The 22,101-nt window shown below is 35.8% G+C and overlaps 2 protein-coding genes across 2 annotated transcripts in view; both read left to right on the top strand.

The window, feature by feature from the left end:
* The window catches only part of LOC139148903 (uncharacterized), a 185,112-nt gene that overhangs the window by 4,975 nt on the left and 158,036 nt on the right, over positions 1–22,101 (top strand). The gene's annotated exons all lie outside the window — the stretch shown is intronic.
* Positions 10,662–20,500, top strand: LOC139123304 (putative cyclin-dependent serine/threonine-protein kinase DDB_G0272797/DDB_G0274007). The gene is made up of 7 exons (XM_070689462.1): positions 10,662–10,762; positions 11,177–11,432; positions 12,073–12,128; positions 12,408–12,525; positions 13,554–13,669; positions 14,745–14,868; positions 15,402–20,500. Exons 6-7 carry the CDS (start codon positions 14,849–14,851, stop codon positions 16,135–16,137), a joined length of 756 nt encoding a protein of 251 aa, XP_070545563.1. The 5' UTR covers positions 10,662–10,762; positions 11,177–11,432; positions 12,073–12,128; positions 12,408–12,525; positions 13,554–13,669; positions 14,745–14,848; the 3' UTR covers positions 16,138–20,500.

Raw genomic sequence — 22,101 nt, 5'->3', positions numbered from 1 at the left:
ACCTCTGTGATATGCGCGCATACCACGCGACGGCCACTATGCATACTATATATCAACCGCACCTATCTGTGCTAGTCACCTATGCGAACACACATTCTGGTGGAATCGGCAAACTTTGTTTTCGTTTTTTTGCCGAGTCAGTAGGACTCGGCTTTCTCCCATGGGACATGACCGCTCACCGACGCGAGTGGTACTGCTGTGGCGTACAGCAGCGTCAGCGTAGACTCGTACTCCATAGCTTAGTTGACAATGGCCCCAGTGCCGAACGTTCTGTGTTCGGAAGCTGAATTCAGGTGGGCCACCGGAATTCAAACTTTAACTTTTTTGAGGACATGTTTTTATCGATATCTCGCGATCCGCGCGCAGTCGCCATGTCAAATATCGACCGTTGACATTAAAAAAATGTGTTTTAAAAATGTTACCAAGTGGGAGTGCCTCTTTAAAATGTAAATACAAACTGGGGGCCGGCATCACTAACAGTCTTGGTAAAAGTGAGGAACTGGTATCTTTCAAAATTTTCCAATGTTTTTTTCTGCTGTATGTAGTTTCATGACCTCCATCATAAATATCCAAAGGCTCGAAATGCTCCCTCTGTCACGTCAGCCTTACCTTTCATGGCTATGAATTTCCGTGCTTTTGATACAACAAATGTTACAAAATATTGTCTATGCTCCCAGTCTTATCTCAGTGTACTTTTTTAACAATGGGCCTTTCATCTACCTACTTTCAAGTTCATGCCTCTTGTAAACTCTCTTGAAAAACGCTTCAAGAGTTTCTCCTTTTCACCGTTTATAGTTCTTTGTGTTATTGATTAGATATCATTTTCCCTTCTTCTGGCGGGTTTTCCACAATTTTACCAGTGCATCTATCGGTATGCATGAAAATTGCGTACTTTAGAGTTTTTTAGTTGTCTGTTGTTTCAATAATAAAAAACCCAAAAACATAAACATAAAAAACAAAAACTGTATTGAGTAGATATATTATATTCGCACTTTAGCGGTTTTATGCCTTTTGTTTACATTTATGAAGGTTTTTACGGTTCTATAGGGGTGCAGATTTTTAGTTGTTTTGGGAAGAAACAAAGCTAATGGAACTGTTTGCGAAGTCATTGTTCTCAAGTTTTGTAGCGATTTATTGTAAAATTTATCCTAGCATTGTGTTTTTCCCATTTCTTATCCCATTTCTTATCAGATTTCACAGTTAATTTTTCATGACTGTATTTGTCTATTTCAACGATTCCCTGATATAATTGCAATCGTTTCTCTGAGATAAATGATATTCAGTGTGTTATATTAGATTGGACAACATTTAAGAATTGATGCGTCAAGCAATTATTGTTTCTTTTGTCTCTCAATATAATTATTTTCTGTTGTATAGTCCTAGCTAGTAGAATTTTTGACACATCCAATTTCGACCTTGTATTACCAGTCTTATTGTGACAATTAAAGTCTAGGTTTACAAATTTTTAAATGAACGCTCACATTATTGTATTTCATGACACCTTGACAGTATTCTGCTCCATTGTAATCGCGTCGCGACAGAGACAGATTTGTTGTGATCGACGCTGTGCTAGGTCTCACGACATTTTTACCAAAAGGTGACCCGATAAATCCAGACACGGAAATATAGAAGACACACTTTTCCACCGAAATTTCGAGTCGCTAAAACTGTAGTTTTTCCCGAGAATGGAATGGAGATACCGTCGATCGTTATATTTTAATGGCTCAGTAACTTCGCGGCTCCAGTCGAGTCGTGCAGGCTCAATGTGGACGTCGTACCTAGCGATCCCGGTTGGCAATAAAACCTAAATCTACACCGCAACGTTAAGTTCAACTGAGTACAGTATAATAAATAATAAATGAGTACAGTATAATCTTCGGAAAGCGATATAGGAGGCACAAGCATAAAGTCATTCGACTAACAACTATAAATTTCCTTCATCGCACAAAAATTCCATAAATTCTCGCTCGGAATCAAACTTGCAGCGCGGCGTAAGGCTGAAGCGAAGACATTCGCTGTCGAGCTGTTTGCTGCACTGTGGAATCCAATGTACTTTGAAAGTTGACTACGACAAGACTCAAAAAGAGTTTCCCAAGTAACAAAATCAGGATGTATCCACGAGTGAGATAGTATGTGTCACTGCAAACATCAAAGTCCGTAAGACGAAAACATTGACGACCGAGATCGGGATTGACGAGTTGACACCGGCAGAGACCGGTGGCGGCTGCGTTGTGGGCATGCACAAACAATGAGGTATACCCTGTGTGCCATAGAGTGTTATCTTTCGCGCTCGCCAAGGTCGTAAATTTGTGTGATATTTTGAAAAGCCACGGCATCTCTGAGAATGAGAATTACTGTTTCGATCGTGTCGTTGCATTTACTTCATAAATCTATTTGTAAATATTCTAAATAACTCTGAATACTATGGCTATCCGTCGCCAGCACGGTGAAAGCTATGTCCGCCGATGGCCGACTTGCCTTGGCATCGGTACAGCGCGAGACAATGATTGACACGTTCACGTGACCAAATCTGTATGTCTGGTTGGTGGAGATACCATTCGATGTATCAAAATTTCAGCTTGATGGGATTATGAACGAAAGTATCTCCTGGGTAATGGGCTGCTCTACTATTAAACGAAAGTAATCCGCGTAAGTAAATAACAAATCGCGGTGAAATTCATGCAATTTGTTACGATAATTTTGATCCATCCACATCAAAGAAAAATAAGAAGACTGTTCATGTGATAAATGTATAATCCCATGGTATTTTTCTCTGTTTGACGTCATCTTATACTCGTGTTTTTCGCGAAGCCGCACAACTTCTCACCTTCGGCTCGATGTTGTACAGCTCCGCGAAAAACACTCGTATACTCGTATATGATGACGTTAAACAGAGAAAAATACCATGGAATATATATATATATATATATATATATATATATATATATATATATATATATATATATATATATAGATGACGTCAAACAGAGAAAAATACCATGGGATTATATATATATATATATATATATATATATATATATATATATATATATATATGAGTAAATGATAATTCTATAGATAGCTTCCAGTGTTGTTCGTAGCGTGGCTTTGGTTTCTACAAATGTGGTGCAAACAGTGGTTGCAATATTTCTAAATATTTCTCAATTGCTGCACAATTTCAAAGCCGCGCAACAAACACAATTTACACCATCAAACGTAGCATTACCTGCAAAAAAAAACCCTATTCGATCTAATTACATGCAAAAGAAGGAAAAACAACAAGTAGGAGAAATAGAATTTCGCTTCGGGTTCAATACCCATCTATTAACTATAAGACTTAAAACAAATACTCCTGTCGCAGTTCACTTCAATCAAAATTAACACACCATTCGAGACGTTTCAATAATCGGGATTGTCATTAAATAAACAAGACGACGTGCTTCGTAGGAAAATATAATCTATCTGCGTTTCAAAATTTGGGGAATTATCACCCAAGGGCCTCATGATTCTAAGCTTATTGTATCGACAAACATTTAAATAACAATTGCTCACAGCCCCTCAGATCGGTAATGTAAATGACCGTTTGACTTTCCATGACTTTCCATCGGCACCACACATAAACAGTAGGAATTGTCACACTCTATACCTATCGTAACTTTATAACTCACTCAGCTTGTAAGAGCATTTGAGAAATATGAACATTAGTCCTATCTTTTTTCTTTTTCTTTTTTCTGTATTTTCTTTTGTAAACATCTTTTCACCCATTGAAGTCCTACTTTTAGGACGAAACGTTGTGTCAACATTACCAACATAAAACAGAACATACAACCAGATCAGTAGACTTGTGTAAATACATTCATCCGCCATTACCAAGCCTTGCCACGAACAACACTGGGGCTCTCTTTAGGACTCAAGTTTACTTATTTATCTCCGATAGTCCTTAAACTCCCTCATTGGAACCAGTGTAAATCTGCTGAACTGTTTATTGGAAAAAGATGTGATTCTCACCACAGACTCTCAACAACTTCGAAGGATCTGTAGAACAGACGTACATCCTTTCGATCCAATAACGGAACTTTACGCATCAACAAACGTACACGTGTAGTCCAGAAGGGACTACGAATAAAGTCGAAACCAAACTTGCCAAGAACCTCGACAGCTTTCCACTACGAATGGCATAATGTAGTCAACAGTTTCACTGAGATTGTGACTGTAACTGAGTTGTGGTGTGTTCTGTGCACTCTAGTGGAAGTTGTACTCTTTGTGAAAGAACCTTTCTGCATAAATGGATTATTTTTTGTGTTACCGAATAAAAGTGATGTCATGATTAAACCTACTTAAAAACCTCTGTCAAGATGGGGCAGGATAACTTGAAATATCATTGCGCTGAGAGTTAGGGTATGAAAAAAGATCATTCCGCTGCTTGAAAATATCACAGTTGATATAATGTCACATGCTTACCGTCTGCTATCAATTATTTGCAATATTCTTGAGCAAAATCATGAAACAAAAGGTATGCTAAAAGTTGATTAACTTCAAGTGAAACAGTACTAAGGGGGCGCTGCACCCAACACAGCCTATTTTGCTCAAAATAACTTTTTTTGCAAATATTAAATTTTAAAAAGTTTGTTAACCTAAGATTAAAATATTGATTGGATTGACCTTTTAGCTGTCAAGCAGTCGTAAGTGACGTGATAAAGAAATGTTAAAGTTCCATTAGCTGTATCTTCTGGCGATTTTTCCGTTAGTTTTGATTGAAATGATCACTGACTCATGTTGAATAGCCTGTCAAATTACAGAGAATCACATATTATTCGGAAACATTACGTTCCCTACAACTAAATAACATGTGATTTTACAACAAAATTTTCAATTTTTGTCCGGACAGAAATACAAACTCTGTTGACACGCGGATTGCAACGTTGGCATTTTTCTGCACCTGCGCGAGCCAACTGCAGCAATTTCAAAATAAATATTCATTACTTATGCCCGGTACTTACGTCGTAGTCCATTGTCCGAGCACGTTGCGTAGCCAGATGTCTGGCAATCCACGACGCAATGTTGTTTTGATCCCGCAGTAAACGTGAACTTGTACATCTCGCGTGATCGCGGCGTCACCATATCTGCGTTCTCCCCAGCACGCTGAGCATGCCAGACTTCAACAAATGAGCTCGGAAGGGCAACACGTTTGAACAAAAATTAGCAGTTTTATGTGGCTATAACATCACTAATCACTAATGTTTGTTTCTTCGTAAAACAACAGTTTGCAAAAAAATATGAGCCTCCAACATGGAATTTTCCGAGGTAAAAAAATGGTCAAAAGTTACAAAATAATGGCCCTTTAATTTATGCAAATGTATGCCAATTACCAAAATTCCTGGCTTCATTTTTCTCCCTATTTCAAGATTTCCAAAGAATTTAAAACCCCTGTTGCTGTAACTATTTAAAGGATATAGTCCTTTACTACTGAAAAATTGGACGAGTAATTTCAAATTTTAACCGTTATTTTGATTTCCCACACCATTTCAAAAACTGTTAATATTACAATAAAAACCAAGCATACGATGTCCCATGGAAAACATTCAGCACTGTGCATTATATTGGACTACTCTGTTGGGTCTGTGAAGATTCCAATGCATATATGAACGACGTACAGTGTTTTTGCTTTATTTGCGCGAGTGCGCCATTTTATGTTTGGGCAAACGTTTATTATTAACACGATTGGAACTAATTTGGGATAATTGGATATTCATATTTTTTCAAATTTCTAAAATAAATGTTAGGGGCCCTTTAGCTGAATGTTGCAATATTACAAATTACTCATAAAGATAAGTGTATTACTTAAAAGGAAAAGAAGATGATCTTACATTTGGTTGCAGATTAAACAGACATTACTTCATCATCCAATTATCCCAAATTAGTTCCAATCGTGTTATTTATCTTGCCTTAAATTGCACATGCAGTCCCACTAGACTGTTAATCTTCTTGCTTAAACACCCCTCAATGATTACATTCCCACAAACTTGTTTTAGTTTGGAAATAAAATCACAAAAATGATACTAACATATAAAGCTATCGGGCCTGAACTCCCTTCTTGCTGGGTTAAAATTTTCTGAAATGTTCACATAATGTTCTTTAAATGCTATATAAAAAGGACTTTTTTGGAAATAGAGTTCCTAAATTTTGAATAAGAAGCAATTTAATTTTTCCAATCGTGATTTTAACCACCTTTTTTTGGGTGTCTGATCTTTCAACCCTTGTCATTTTAGAATGAGGATAGATAATGCAAAATAAAATAGTCGGTTTTTTTCTACATATACTCTTCTTTCCAAGTAAAATGTTACATTTCGGAAAATAGTGTAAAGTATTTGACCAAATTAACTTTTATCATTAATACAAAAATTGAGATTTTTTACCCAAAATATACACCAACTTCATCCTTCAAGTAAACTACTGCTATCAGGTTAACTATATTGATGTGTTTGCATTTGTTGCATCTCACTGCTAGAGGATACTTGGACAGTGCTTGGTATAGAATCAGATTGTAATGAAAACAATATCAAATTTATCAACATGTGTTGGATAAAATGATTGAAAATTGTGGTCCGGATAATTAAAGTCGGGTTTGATTGAGTATTCTACAGAGAAAATACGTATTATCCAAAGAGTAAACAAACTAACTAACTTGCAAGTTCGCTGACGATGTTTTGACTTTGATTGTGAATTACCAAGGCGCATGGTTAATTCAGACGAGAATGCAGATCGCGATGCATTCGCTTCAAGCTGACGAGGTGTATGCAGTTGCTGAGATAATAATTATCATGATGACATAAATTGTTCCTTGATATGGGTTGATGCATCTCAATTTTTTCTGGAATAAAACAGTATTTTACAAAGTAATTGAGAATTCGAAAAAAATATTCCAAATTAATGTGGTTTGCGTTATCTTTTCATATCAGTAAAATAGGCAATAATATTGGCTCAATTGTCCTGCATCCTCCTTGTCAACCGTGAAGCGAATGCATCCCAATCTGCACACCGGTTTCATTTCATGTTGAATTTACCATCTGACTCGGTAATTAACAATCAAAGTCCGACAAAATATCTTTTGTGAACTTTCTAGGTATTTTGCTCGTTTACTGTCTGTATAAGACGTATTTCCCTGTAGATATCACTAAATGACATTACTTCAACACAAGATATTTGACAGTTTCAACAATATCGCCCACCAAGTCTTTTCTTTGCTTGAAAGTTGCCTGCTTCCACTTGAAAGCTCAGGGATATTTGACGAGGAGTGTTACCATTCGCAACAAAGTGATTACACGAATTTCAAAATGAAGATGAGTCCTAAGAAAAAAATGTTCAGAAATATACAATAAATTCAAAACAGATAATAAATAAAATATAAGTATGGAATATAGTTACCGAGGCATATGCATGAAATATATTATTCGATTGTAGCTTTGATATCAGCAAAGCTGTGACGAATGAAGGCTGTACAAACAAATGTACAAATAAGGTCACTATAGTAGATGTTAAAATGTCAGGTTAGAGTACACGTCATCGAGAGGAGACGTTCCAGTACTTGGACCTCAGATCGATTTGATATCATGTCTTAAAGGTAAGTTGGATCATAGAAAACAATTATCATGATATTGATAGCTATTTATGGAATATTAAGTCAAGCGATATTGCGATGACCATAGCAGAGGTATGACGCAGGAGTTACATTTTTATTTACGATCGCAGTTTTTCTGTACCTTGTTATCGACCGCACGCGGTTACGCCCCAATGACAAAACATTTCTCTCGCTTCCTGCTAGCGGATTTCATTCTAATGTATTATTTCCGCAAGCATGTGTGCATTTTACGCTTACAGTGACATATTAATAATTCAGTAAGACATTAAAAACTTCAGAAGTGCTATGCAAAATTGGAAGTTAGTTGCATGTGTGCAAAAATGCACAATAAGCTGCAACCAAATGTAATCAGATTTTGACTCGGGGTTAACATAACAGATAGCAGGCAGGGTATGTGTTTTAGTGGAGTTCGCATGGGAGGTGCGGCAGTCGGTTGAATGAAACCCTCATTTACGATGTTGGTTAGTGTGAAACAATCCTACATAGTTGCTTGCACATGAACCTTTCACTTCGTCATCTCTGCGTATCTTGCCTACCAAAACCAGCAACCAGTAATGGTAAATTTCTTCACTACAAAGCATAGAGTGTAACTTGCTCTCACAGCACCATCAATTCATTCACAAAATCACATTGTGAGAGCCATTTTAGATAAATCTATCATACATTTTTCATTGAAGTTCTTGCAAATATTTTGGAAGGAAATGGCAAGGCGAACGTTTTAGAAAGGTATACATGAGAATATAATATTAGAAAGACTTTCTTAGGTTACGCCCCTTACCATAACACAAACACTGCATGACATCATCTCAGCCATTGTATGCATTGTCAGGGTATCAAAGGTCACACTCAGGAATATGCAATGTTCGCTAGACAACCTTTGTTGTGAATGATAAAATAGTTCGTTTAAGATCATTAGCTGTAACATTTTAAGATGTCTGGACATGAATTTAGGGAAATTTGGTTTGTTTGTTTGTTTGTTTGTTGGTTTGGGCATTTAAAGTATCGTCATGTATTTTGGCCATCTGATGTGTTACAATTTAACATGCATGTCAGTGACATCAACTTTTGATATTTCAAAATGTGAAATGAAGATGCAAACGAGATTATGCATATACATAATCAGAAGTACCTTCCATTTGTGTTAAGTTAAAACACTATATCAGGAGATTAAGAGCAGACCATAATTATTTACCCCCGAATCTTTTCAATTTCTCGGCGTATAGAAATTGTCGTATGTATATGGCTTCCGAATAACTCTCAATTTAAGTATAAAGTCTTCTAGATTACCACGTCCTGCATTAACGTCTATCATTGTCTACCAAAATTTTAATCCATGCATTACAACATTTTCAATATGGGATAAAAAAGATGATTCCTCCGATGCAATATAGGTAAAACAGAGTAAAATGTAATTTTTCTAAACGCTACTTTTGAGTGAGGAATGGATAAAGTCTGATATGATACCACTATAATTAAATCTCGATGCAACTATCACACTCTTCAATCATTGTGTAAAAGATTTGAAAGAAGTCTGTGATTTCCGTATGTTTTGTCTGGCCTATATCATGTATAATGAATTAATGATAATGGTTGATACAGATTCGGTTAATACATTTTGTATTTGTTTGCGATGTTATTACCTTCACAAAATTAAAACCCTCCACCAAATGTTTTTTTTTCTAATTGTTAAAAATTGTGCATGGTTTTGCTCAATTTTCTGTTTTTTATTGGGTTGCACTCAATTCAAAATGTTCACTAACAGCTTACCGTATATCGTGCTGACAGGGTAACGGAATCTTACACTATTTTTGCATTATACGCCAACATTCATGGTTGCAGTGTTACTGCAACAAAGATAGTGTCAAAATTTACAAATACATGAAGGTTCTCTTTTCAAACTCGTAAAGATAGGGATACTTGTAACGTCATCGGTTAAAGAGTCGGCAGCAGAGAACAGCTTTAAGGAGAATTGGAGCGGCATCTAACATATTAGACGGGTGAAGATTACATATAGTTTACAGGTCAGAGATTATGTATAGTGACGCATGCATTTTATATCAGAAAATGTGGTCATTTATTCGAACAGTTTCCTTGGTAACTATAGTAATGTGTTTCGCATTTGCGATATGTGATCGTACTGTCATGGCGAAATTGTGGGTATTGGAAAGGCGCTCATGTTTGTTTTAAACGAATAGGTTTGGTGAAAAGTGTAGCATGAGCTACCATTTCGAGGAAAGTCACCATTGTCTGTGCAAAAAGCATATGAACCCGACATTTTATGAAGAGGATATAGTTACAACGTGGTAGTTCATTGGTTATATGAGATGTCATGATCATTGCAAAAATTACATAATGTCATGTTACATGTTTTAACTCCTTTAATAAGCATACCATACGCGGAGATATCGCTGTCATTTTGAGAAAACAAGGCATAGGGTTTCATAAATTCTCCTGTATAGAAAGGGGTATTTGAACTATCGATATTAATTAGGCACTGAGGTAATCGTACATTCACATCAAGCCATGGAGTCGGTATATGTGCGATCGATGTGTAACATTTGTCAAACTGTTTCTTTACTTAGTTTTTAATATTTAACTTTTCTAATCCTGTGTCAACTTATACGGGTACTCAATGCAATTTGTATAGTAGTTTGGGTTCACGCTTGGGTCAAGCAACTAGTTTTTTTTTATTATGCTCCCTTGTAGTATTTCATCCACTTTTGACTAAGCCTTAATGATGTCGTCAGAAAGTGTTTTCAAGAACTGGAATCGTTAATGCTTAAGGTTAGTTTAAGTTAATGTTTATAAGTGAGATAGTACCACGAACAACAAAGTTCTCGGATAAGCGACGTCTAACCATGAGCGAATAAAATAGTCCATTCTATTTCTGTGAGAGTCTCTCCACATCAACGGAAGGACAGTGCATACTGCACAGAGTTAAATATAATTTGAATGCTCCAAACATTTCTTTTCCATTTTGTTTGCCAAATCGAAGGGATTTATTTGTTTATTTCATACACAGGCTGTCTGCTTGAGTCAAGCTTGATTAACAATTGTCGGATTGAGGTTACCGTAAGGCCAGGGCTGTTGAAGACTTGTTCTAGTACGGTTTCTTTGAAGAAAGTAATAAATATTTGTAATATTATATGCCTTTGACACTTACTTTAGACAAACCTAAACCGTGTTGTTTATTTTGCTGAGGCGCCTCCCTCTCAGAATGATTACAGAATGTACACACTGTACTGAAAATCTTCGAGAAATTGCAACGATTTTTGAATATTTTTGAGGAAAAATTGAACAAGGTGAAAAGGAAATTTTCCAAGTGTCCCTATTCTTTCATTGTTCGGTGACAGGTCAAAATGTTGCTTTTATTTTAGCACACAAAAGAAAAAAAGGATAATAAACCTTTAAAATATATGTTTTGATGCACGAGCTATGCAAACAATTTATTCACTTTTTATGTGCGAACATCTTAGTGATTGCAATTACTTGAAGAGCATATAATAACGCGTTTCGTTGTTTTTACTTTTTTGTCAGAGTATATGTCACAATGCAACCACAGCAACATGGACAAAGCCAGTCGCAGGTACAGGTACTTCAAACGTACGCACCTCAGCAATTCCAGCCGACGATAAGGAATGGTACAAGACCAGGCTTTGCCAAACGAACCATCACTGCACTGAGTTTTTGTCAATTTCTTCTGGGTGGTACTACCGTGGCTCTAGGAATAGTTGCAATTGTTATTGAGTGTGTGTCATCTGAAATCGGCTGTGGAATATGGTGTGGCGTCTTCGTAAGTGATGATTGTTACCTTAATATCAAGTCAAGACAGCTGCGTCTCTAGGCAATTCTTGGAATCACACATTCTTTCATCTTTCCACTGTTTCATTGATATTTCATTACGAATATTTATAATTCGTGATTAAAATTTCTCATTTATTTAGTAAATATAATGCTTCTGAATCAATTTGAGCAGAGATAACATTTCACAAACACATATTTGTCAATGTGAGGAAATGTTATTCTATGCAGGAAAATGTGCTTGCCGACCGAAAAAGTATTCATAATTGTGAAAGTATATTTTAAGCATACGAAAGCAAAGCATTGAATTGCATGCAGGGCTACTTCTCACATTGACGTGTGTATAGTGGTAGATTAGAATGACTATTTAAAACTAGAATATTTGATTAGTTGGCTACTTTCCCAGTATGCTAGCCATGAAAGAGTGTAAATAGTAATTGCTTCTTCTTCGAATTTTCCATTATTTGGCAGTAGATCAGCCTTGGCTGTTCAACTAAACATGTAGAAGTTTCTTCTTAACAAGACTAAAATCCGATATTGTACTTTAATATCGAGGGTTGTATGAGAAGCAGGAATGGGTTTTGCTCTTGTTTCTTTTTGATAACGGCTCATCAATCACTAACTATTTCTAGTTCATGGTCACCGGTTTACTGGGACTGATATCTGCATCTAAGAAGACAATGGATTGGTGAGTTATAATGATATATGGACATTGATTTCAAAATTGTGTGCTATAATTAATATAAACTAGTAGTACTTACTTGAACAGTTAAAATATCTGAATAACAATATAGATTCATCCATGACAGTATTGCTAATTACAAAGTTTCCATAAAATGTCACGGATATAATTAAAGTGTTACATAAAAAGGAATGTGTTGGAAATTTTGTTTACAAAATTTTGGAATGCAGTCAAAGTGAATAGAATCATCTCCAATGATTAGCATTCTTCGGTCTATATTGACAGATTATAACGTTCATGGTTTTCGGTGGTGTCAGCCTCTCTGTTTGCGCCTGTACTTTTGTCAGCAAGTGTAGCAATGATATCCCAAGAAGAGTATGGCTATGATCACTACGTTTATTATGTAAGTATTCGAACTAAACAATGTGACCCAGCGTATAAAGAAATGTGACAGTCTTTCTACAAACTTATGAACTTTGATTGTGTTCGAGAAATGAATAATTGTAAAAACAGCGCGAAAATCATTTAAGCCTTGGTTGCCCGAATAAAATATATTATTTTCATTCGACATCACCACTTACATCAAATTTGGATATCGTGTCCTGACCTAAGAATTTATGTTTATAGTGCGTGCGTTTTGATGGTGTATTGTTTTCAGAATGTAACGTTCTGTACTTTTATTGCCGTACGTAAAAGCTTTTTCAAAGTTATAAAAAAGTAGAAATTTTTGAAGTTCCATCGGAATTAGTTACTGTACACACCAATGATAATATGTGCCATTGTGTAGGAATTTTGGCAAGGTGTACTCTGTGAAAATAAGTAATGTATATGCGTAGAGTATACAAAACAGGAGTACCTATAAATACAATCTTTAGTGTATTTGTTGGTCAGGGGTGTCACTTTTCTTATGTTTAAACTTTTGTCCAGAAATTGTTTATGACAGTAGTGTTTGTTTTATGCTTCATTAAATGTATAATATTGATATCTCTTAATACAGAAAGCAATCAGTCCGTTTGAACCTTTTTAAAATAGTGTGAAATGTATACATTAATTCACTGCAAGACACTTCAGATTATTATATTGTTAACACGATTGGAACTAATTTGGGATAATTCGATCTTCATACTTTTCAAATTTTTCAAAATTTATAGGTGCCCGTTAGCTGAACGTTGGAATCTTAAAAATTACTCATGAAAAGAAGTGTAGAAACCAAAAAAAGAAAACCAGACGAGCTTACATTTGCGGATCAAAACGACATAACTTTACTATCCAGTTAACCAAAATTAGTTCCTAATCGTGTTTGTTTAACAACACCGCAAATGGTGATAGAATATAGCCGCGCCAGAGATGACTTCGCCCATGACTCCTCGTGTTTAACTACTTTTATACAAACTATTCAGAGTGGATTTAATCTCTTCTTCCATCTCACAGGACGCCTGTTTGGTAGTTGAATCTCTTTTAGGGTTATGGCTGCCACTGAGGCTGTCATTGCCATTATTTCATCGGCCTTCTGTTGCCGAGCTGTTTGCTGTGATCCGCCTCCGATAGTAAGTAGGTGCCTTATGTGAAGGCATTATTTTTGTTCTAGTATATTCCTTTCATATTCAAATCAAGTCAATTTTTACGTAAGTGTGTTTTCATTTCGTTCACCGTTTAAGGTAGAATGCGTCTTAGGGTCAAATATTTGAACTGTCAAATTTATCTAGTTCATATCTTGTCTACCACTTGCTGGGCTCATTTTAAAGCTTTGAGTAAAACAATATTTCACCATCTTAATTTTTCTTAATATCAGAAGTTTTTTTTCCGGAAGACTTATCTGAGGATGTTGAATTTCAATTATAGGGCAGAGATAGATACTTTGTTTCGCTGGTGCCAAAGTTTGCACTGGGACTCCTAATTTTTATTTTGATTTAGTAAAAAAAATGGTTGGCTTCTCCATTGAATTTTGAGCAAGAGTTAAGTCTTTCACTTTTGCGTCAATACTACAAGAGTGTAGAATAAGTCCGTTATTTTGTGCTTCTCTGAATAAAACGATGAAAAAGGTTATAAAGCAGCATTACGCGAATCCTGGAAAGGGGATCTATTCTAGTTGATATTTGTTGTACACTTATCATTTGTTTCCCTCTGAAATATTATATCTTTGTTATCAGTTTGTGTCAAGATAAAACATCTCCCTGTAAAGCAACAGTTCTCAATTCAACGCTCTCATATTATTGCTTGTTGACATTGACTACTTGATTAATTTGCTTCAAATATAGAACCGATTACGTATTTGTATTGCATTGGCGTGCATCAGCAATGCGCCATGGACTGTCCAGCGAGTGGTGCCCCTCGCAAACGGCCTCTAGTGTAAAGATTGGTGATCACACCACGACCAGCTTTGTTAACCATTAGCAACATATTGCTCATTATACCTATCATGTTAAAATACGATGAATTTTTATAACATTTACTTGTCTGTGTCTATTGCAGCGTGACGGTTTTCTCTGAGCGCAAACAAATCAAATAAATCAATCAATTGCTGGCACTCTGTCTCTCTTGTTGAAATGTGCCTGCTTCATCGAAACAACATATCCGATATAGAATTTTTTTAAAAGTTATCAAAATTGTACATTTCCCCAGATGATGCAAGGTGTGCCTAGTGAACGACGGAGCATTCGACAGGAAGAATCAAACGAACATATGGGATTACTTAGTAACCAGTACGTCGTTTCCTCCGATTTACCATGGAAGCATCATCGGCCAAGTAAGGGTGTACAGTATAGGGATCGATCCCAAAATATGTAGTGATAAGTACGCATTCGTGAATTTGAAAAAAATAAGGCGATTATTTTCCCGATTTGGCAAAAATGTAGCTCTTAGCTCAGCGGCTCTGAATTACGTCCACAAGGGGTTACAAGATTCTCTACAACATACAAATGAGTGTACAAGCATTTAGGGGCCAAAGCCCATGAGGAAGTTGTCCCTCATTGTTTTCTTCTTATTATTCGTCTTACCTTTGTATTTTAACATACTGTTAGGTAATTCAGTAACTACAATTTGCAAGTCTTGTATACTCCCCTAATCTGATTGAGCAAAACATTATGTCATCAATACAAATGCTGCAATAACGTATTAATAATTTTACTAATAATTTTACTATTTTGTATCCTGCTTTCCATAGCTTTGGCCCAGTTTTTTGCGATAATGTTTTGATGTGAAGTTTATATATATTAAGATTTTGACAGACACGTTTTATAGAGTTGGTAAGTAAAGGTATTACAAAATTATTGTTAACAGATCACAACAGACCAACAGATCAGACTATCTGTACAGGTACATCCAGTGCTACTCCCGAGAAGTGAATGTATTAGGCTATCAACAAAGGGCAGATTTCACTACTCCGGAACCACCCCAGCTGAAGAACCACCAGCAGCAACAGCCACTGCAATGTCTTTTGTTTCTACAACCACAACACCAACCGTTGCTGCGGTCACAACTCATGCAAGGAGATACATCGCGTCAGTTACTGGTACCTCAATCCAGAGAGGGATTTGATACTCCTCAACAGTTGTCGCAACAACTGCAGCAAACACTACCTCTTCAACAGTCACAAGCATTGCAGCAAACACAACCTTTGCAACAGCCACAACCGCAGCTGCTGCAAACACGACCTCTGCAGCATTCACGGCCATTAGAGCAACCACGACCACTGCAGCATCCTCGGTCACAACAGAACACACGCCCTCAGCTGTTGCACCAGACAGAGAAACAACAAAGTCAGTACACCGAACAACAACACATCGAAACAGACCAGTCGCAAAGATCCATTCCACTGCAACAGCAACCGCAGTTGCAGCTCGCTGAAGGCTGCCAGGTCACAGAGCACCAACAGGACCAACAACATGACCTCGCAAACGTAGAGGGCGCAACAGAAATTGCTGATGGCGACGAAGCTTCCACTGATCCTCCACCCGAGTACTATGTCGACGATGACAAGACATCACCCTTGGTAAAAAATGAAGCACATGCCTAATACCGTATTAATCGAACGGATTTAATTTTGGTGATAAAGGAACATCGGACACGGACACGATTGATATATCGACGCAGTGTCTAACTTTAGTTAATATTTTTGTCTATGTGGTTACAAAATATGTCTGTAGTAGACATTGAAGCTTTTTCAATCCATATATTCAGTAAATGATCATGAAGAGGAAGGTTACATTTTTACACCGCAAAAGATAGAGACAGTGAAAAGAAGACAGTAACACGGAAAATATACGCAAACTCGAATATTTTGAATATCTAGGCTAGTATCTGCAGCTTAAGTCGGCTCGAAATGAAAGGTTGTCACGTGACTTACTTTGCTTCAGCTTGAGACGCTCTTACACAATTAACTAGGTAGTTACTTCAATGTATCAGTATATCAGGTTATTATTGAGATTTTTGATAATGCAGTTTGATAACATCGACTTCATTTGTGTCAAAAGTATGGACACAGTATTTTCTCGGTGACCATTATCAAAAGTATGTTGCAATCATGTACTTTGGTTGCTGGATGATTGTAAGATTGTAGGTAGTTGTGTTCACTATTATTAGTATTATTAGTATTATTTACTATTATTAGTATTGGTAGTGTTATTTACTATTATAAGTATTATTATCACGATGTAGGTAGTGTTTAAAATATTATTATTAGATATTTGTATTTCTCTTCTTACCAGCAGTAAACGTTATATGTGATGTGTCATGGTCAGTTTTGCAACTCCTAATGCTTGCATCTTTGGGGACAATCGCAAACTTAAAGAGCAAAACGTTTTGAATAAAAATATATATATGAAGAGAAACCTGTACAGCTTGCCTGACCCTATCGTAAGAAGAGACTGTATCAAGCACCTGCTGCTTTATTTACAAATATTCAGAAACGTATGTGCTGTTTTATTTTTGATATTACCGTTTAGTGACAGAAAATGTCATTTTTGTAAGTTTCGAAGGTGTCATTTTGAAATCAGACCGAAACGTATGATTTTTACTTGTCAAAAGTAATTCGTTTGGTGTATACAGTTGAATAATTTTATATTTTGATTGTAGTACTTTAATAGGTTAATAGGAAAGTGTGAAAAAATTGCATTTTGTACTTTAAGGGACTGGACACAATTACAGGGGGGGGGGGGTGGGCCGGTGTTTTTTGGGGTGGGTCGCCATTTTTCGCGCAAGCATTTTTGAAGGGTCATACAATTTTGTGTATGCCTATGGGGGAGGGTCACCTTTTTATGCATCAAAGCTGAACTTGCATGTGCACGTATTGAAGAATATGGAATACTGAAAAAAGAAAAAATACCTCCTGGCACTTTCATTTTCTGCCATTTCCATTTCCGGCGTGCCCTTCGGGCGCAAGTTTAAGGGTATAATAAACAATGTATTGATGATCCAAACAGCCACATTGATTTAAGTTGTCATGATTTCTACTTATCCAACTCCTCTATTGTGCATAACTGTCCCTATTATGACTCTTTCAATAACAATTTGGGAGATCACTTATTTGATATCATTCTCCCATTGGCAATACTTTAGGTATAGGTCGGTGTCAAATGTTCATGTCCCCGTATTTTTTGAGGACATTGACAGAATACTAACTATTCAGAATAGTGCAAAATGTCATCAATAACAACTGGAAGCTTCAGGTCGAACAACTTTTGAATAACAATTTAGGATCACATAACCCATGAGTTATTTGTATTGTCCTCATAGCCTACAATGTATAGTGAATCAACATTTCGATGAAATTCCAAAATCAAATTTCTTGCACAACCATGGACTTGAAACCACTCTAGTCTAATCATTAACATTAATACTAATAATTAAGTGTACATAAATGCACAGATTTACTTAGTTTTGTATTGGAAAAAAATATTCATAGTTTTGTCATAGACTGCTATGCATAGTGAATCGACATTTCAGTGAAATTCCAAAATCAAATTTCTTGCACAACCATGGACTTGAAACCACTCTGGTCTAATCATTAACATTAATACTAATAATTAGGTGTACATAAATGCACAGATTTACTTAGTTTTGTATTGGAAAAAAATATTCATAGTTTTGTCATAGACTGCTAGGTATTGTGAATCGACATTTCAGTGAAATTCCAAAATCAAATTTATTGCACAACCATGGACTTGAAACCACTCTGGTCTAATCATTAACATTAATACTAATAATTAGGTGTACATAAATGCACAGATTTATTAAGTTTTGTATTGGAAAAAAAAATATTCATAGTTTTGTCATAGACTGCTATGCATAGTGAATCGACATTTCAGTGAAATTCCAAAATTAAATTTGCTGCACAACCATAGACTTGAAACCACTCTGGTCTAATCATGAACATGAATACTAATAATTAGGTGTACATAAATGCACAGATTTACTTAGTTTTGTATTGGAAAAAAAATATTCATAGTTTTGTCATAGACTGCTAGGTATTGTGAATCGACATTTCAGTTAAATTCAAAAATCAAATTTCTTGCACAACCATAGACTTGAAACCACTCTGGTCTAATCATTAACATTAATACTAATACTTAGGTGTACATAAATGCACAGATTTACTTAGTTTTGTATTGGAAAAAAATATTCATAGTTTTGTCATAGACTGCCATGTATAGTGAATCAACATTTCAGTGATATGCCAAAATGAAATTTCTTGCACAACCATGGACTTGAAACCACTCTAGTCTAATCATGAACATTTATACCAATAATCGAGTGTACATAAATGCACAGATTTGCTTAGTTTTGTATTTTAAAACAATTATTCTTATTTTTGTCATAGACTACAATGTATGATGGATGAACTTTTTATGCGAAATTCCAAAAACAAAGTTTTTGTACACAGATGCACGTGTTACCACCCTCTTCTAATCAAATACAATTATGTCAATTATTCAGGGTCCATATATGCAGAAAAAGTGCGTATTATTAATTGTGAAAGAATTTTTTACAGTTTTGTCGTAGACTCCCATGTATAGTGAATCAACATTATCGATGAAATCTAAAAATTACATTGTTTGTACACGCATGCACTTTTTACCTGCCACTTCAAGCAAAGTACATTTACATGAATTATCACACACATATGATTTGAAATTTTTTGGACAAAGCGTTATATCAGCCACATTTGCCTTCCTTTTGGGAGGGGGATTTCAAAAGTATAGCAAGTCAGAAGGGGGTCTTGAACATTGCGAGTTTGTTGGAGGGTATTGAGTAACAGGGGAGGGTCACTTATTTTCATGCACGGATAAGGGGGAGGGTCACTAATTTTTGTGCACGAACTTTTGAAGGGTCACTATTTTTGACGCAGCGGTATTTCGAAAAACACCGCCCCCCCCCTGTAATTTGTGTCCAGTCCCTAATACCTCCAAATTGATATGAATAAGACCAGCATTTCCAAATTTAGAGCAGAAGGTTTTCGTAACTGACCTAGATGTGTCAAAATCGCGAGAAATAATAATTTAAAATTTGAATCAAATATCATAACATTGATCTACCAGCTCAAAATGACCTTTCAATGAGAATGAAATATTGCGATACCGTATTTTGATAATGCATTCACGCAAAAGTCATTTTTGACATTATGTACAGTAGTATTCCGTAAAACGAATTTGTGAAGTTTTTATACATTGGTATTCCTACAAAGAAATAAAGAAGATGAAAATGTTTGGAACCCATGGATGTAATTGCTATTACACACAATTTTGTTCAGTATTTATAGGAATTAACAACGATGAAAACGTACTGCCCAAGACTTGCAGAGAATATGTAACAACGGCTAAGATGAAAGCTTTATCAAATAATACCATGATATTTGACTTTTTAAATTCAACTTTAAATTCTAACTTTTACATGCATTTACATCTGAACAGAAATATGTGCTTTCCGTTTAAAGTGTTTATCAATTCTAACTCCAACAAATGATGCCTGTAAGGTCCCATGAATTATACATTTTTACAGATAAAACAACATTGGTTGATTTCATTTTTTAGTAATATTTATTTTTTTTTAATTGATGACTTTTCAACATCTGTACTTTTAACATGATTTGGCAAACGTTAACCTTTCTATTTCTTGCTACTTATCTTTCTGTTTCTTACCTCGTACTTAAACTGTTTTCAATAACAGGTGACATGTGTTGGTGTCATTTTGAAACCCTTAGAAAATATGTGATTATTTCATTAATCAGGTATCACTGCAGTTGGTTCATTTTTTGTTTTTATAACATTGGCAAATAGAACATTCTTTGTTTGACAGGCTTAATGATTGATGTCCTAATGATTGACAGTTCAGGTTATAGCATCAATAAAACATCTTTGCTTTGATATTTACACTTTCATTTGAAAAAAAATCATTAAAACGAAAAAAAAAACCTAGTTAATGGTCAGAGATTTCCCCTGCAATTGCACCTGTACAAATAATATTATCGTTTACTTTTGCATAAATGTGGTCAACAACCTTTTTAATGGAATAAGTAATTCTTGTTCGAGTAGAAAAATGTCTACTGAATTACAATATTAAATCCTTATTTAGGGTATCAACGTTAAAATATCCTAGATGTTATTCCTTCATTAAAAAGCCACTTTATTAAGAAGAAGCAATATAACTAAAACAATGGCACACTGACATCTTTAAAACACATGCAATATAACCATGCTATGGCTACTTTCCCCTTGGTTACCCCGATAGACCTACATAAAGTACTGACAATGAAAATAGACGAAAGAGCATTAGAAACCAGGTTTAGTCTGCAGAAATTCTTGTATGACCTCCCTGCTACGAGGCTTAATTTTCGACTATTGTAGAAGAATAACTAGCTATTTGAACCGAAATTTCAAATTTTACTAATCGGTAGGTAACAAGTGGATAATCCTTGAGTTGCCAGAAACATTCCTTTGTCTAAAAGGTCATTTGGTTGCACCGATAAAGGCTAAGGATGGCTATCCGATGGCGGACTATATACCGGCTGTTAGGCAGGTAGATAAAACGATATTAGCACACAGAATGATATTCACCGATCTTCTGATAACGAGTATATTCTACTTCTTTTCTGAATTTATTTCAAGCTCGAACTTCCAGTTCTTCGTTTTGTTCGTGGGTCCAGTATAATTCGGCGGTAAGGGAACTAGATAGACCGTGGCTCTTTTCATATCTGCATCAAGAACTCCGGGCGCTTATTGAAAAAGGTTAACACATCTGAATTGATGATGTGTGGCCTTTTCAACAAGGACAACACTCCATCTCTTCGTATAGTGTAGTATAGTATAGTATAGTATAGTATAGTATAGTATAGTATAGTATAGTATAGTATAGTATAGTATAGTATAGTATAGTATAGAATAGTATAGAATAGTATAGTTTAGTATAGTATAGTATAGTATAGTTAGTATAGTATAGTATAGTATAGTATAGTATAGTATAGTATAGTGGCTTGACAATACCCTGAAAGAGGACACGCCAAGAATGTAATTTGTGTGCGGTAAAAATGTTCTGCTACAATGGTCATTTCTGGACGCCTTCGCCCGCGCTGTATCCATGCGTTCAGTGATAAACTTTTCGGTTGATCCATCGGACGAGTTCCTTCTGCAGACCACGTGTCACGCTCCGTGTGTGTAGTGCACAGGCTATCCAGGAGCTCGGTGATTTCAAAATATTATTCCACCCTACATATGCGCGCTGGGTCGAAAGGAAACGTTGATTTTCGAGGACGAAAACGGCCAATGCTCGGACCATTTAATGCTCATGTTACCATTGTAAGATGTATGATAATCTGGCTGTCACGAAAATACAGCAAAGTATGCACTCGGACATTGATTCCGCACATCGTTCTCTGCTTCGCATCGGGCGATAGGCAGCAATAGCACCAATTTACTGGTGCATCCTGTGCAGTATTGTGGTATTTTCATCCGACTGTATTGATTGTAACCAAATTTGTGGCAAATGA

This window comes from Ptychodera flava, chromosome 2, assembly GCF_041260155.1.
Source record: "Ptychodera flava strain L36383 chromosome 2, AS_Pfla_20210202, whole genome shotgun sequence".
In the NCBI taxonomy this organism is placed as follows: domain Eukaryota; kingdom Metazoa; phylum Hemichordata; class Enteropneusta; family Ptychoderidae; genus Ptychodera; species Ptychodera flava.
Note: the sequence above shows the minus strand (reverse complement) of the source record. Positions and strands in the feature narration are given on the sequence as shown.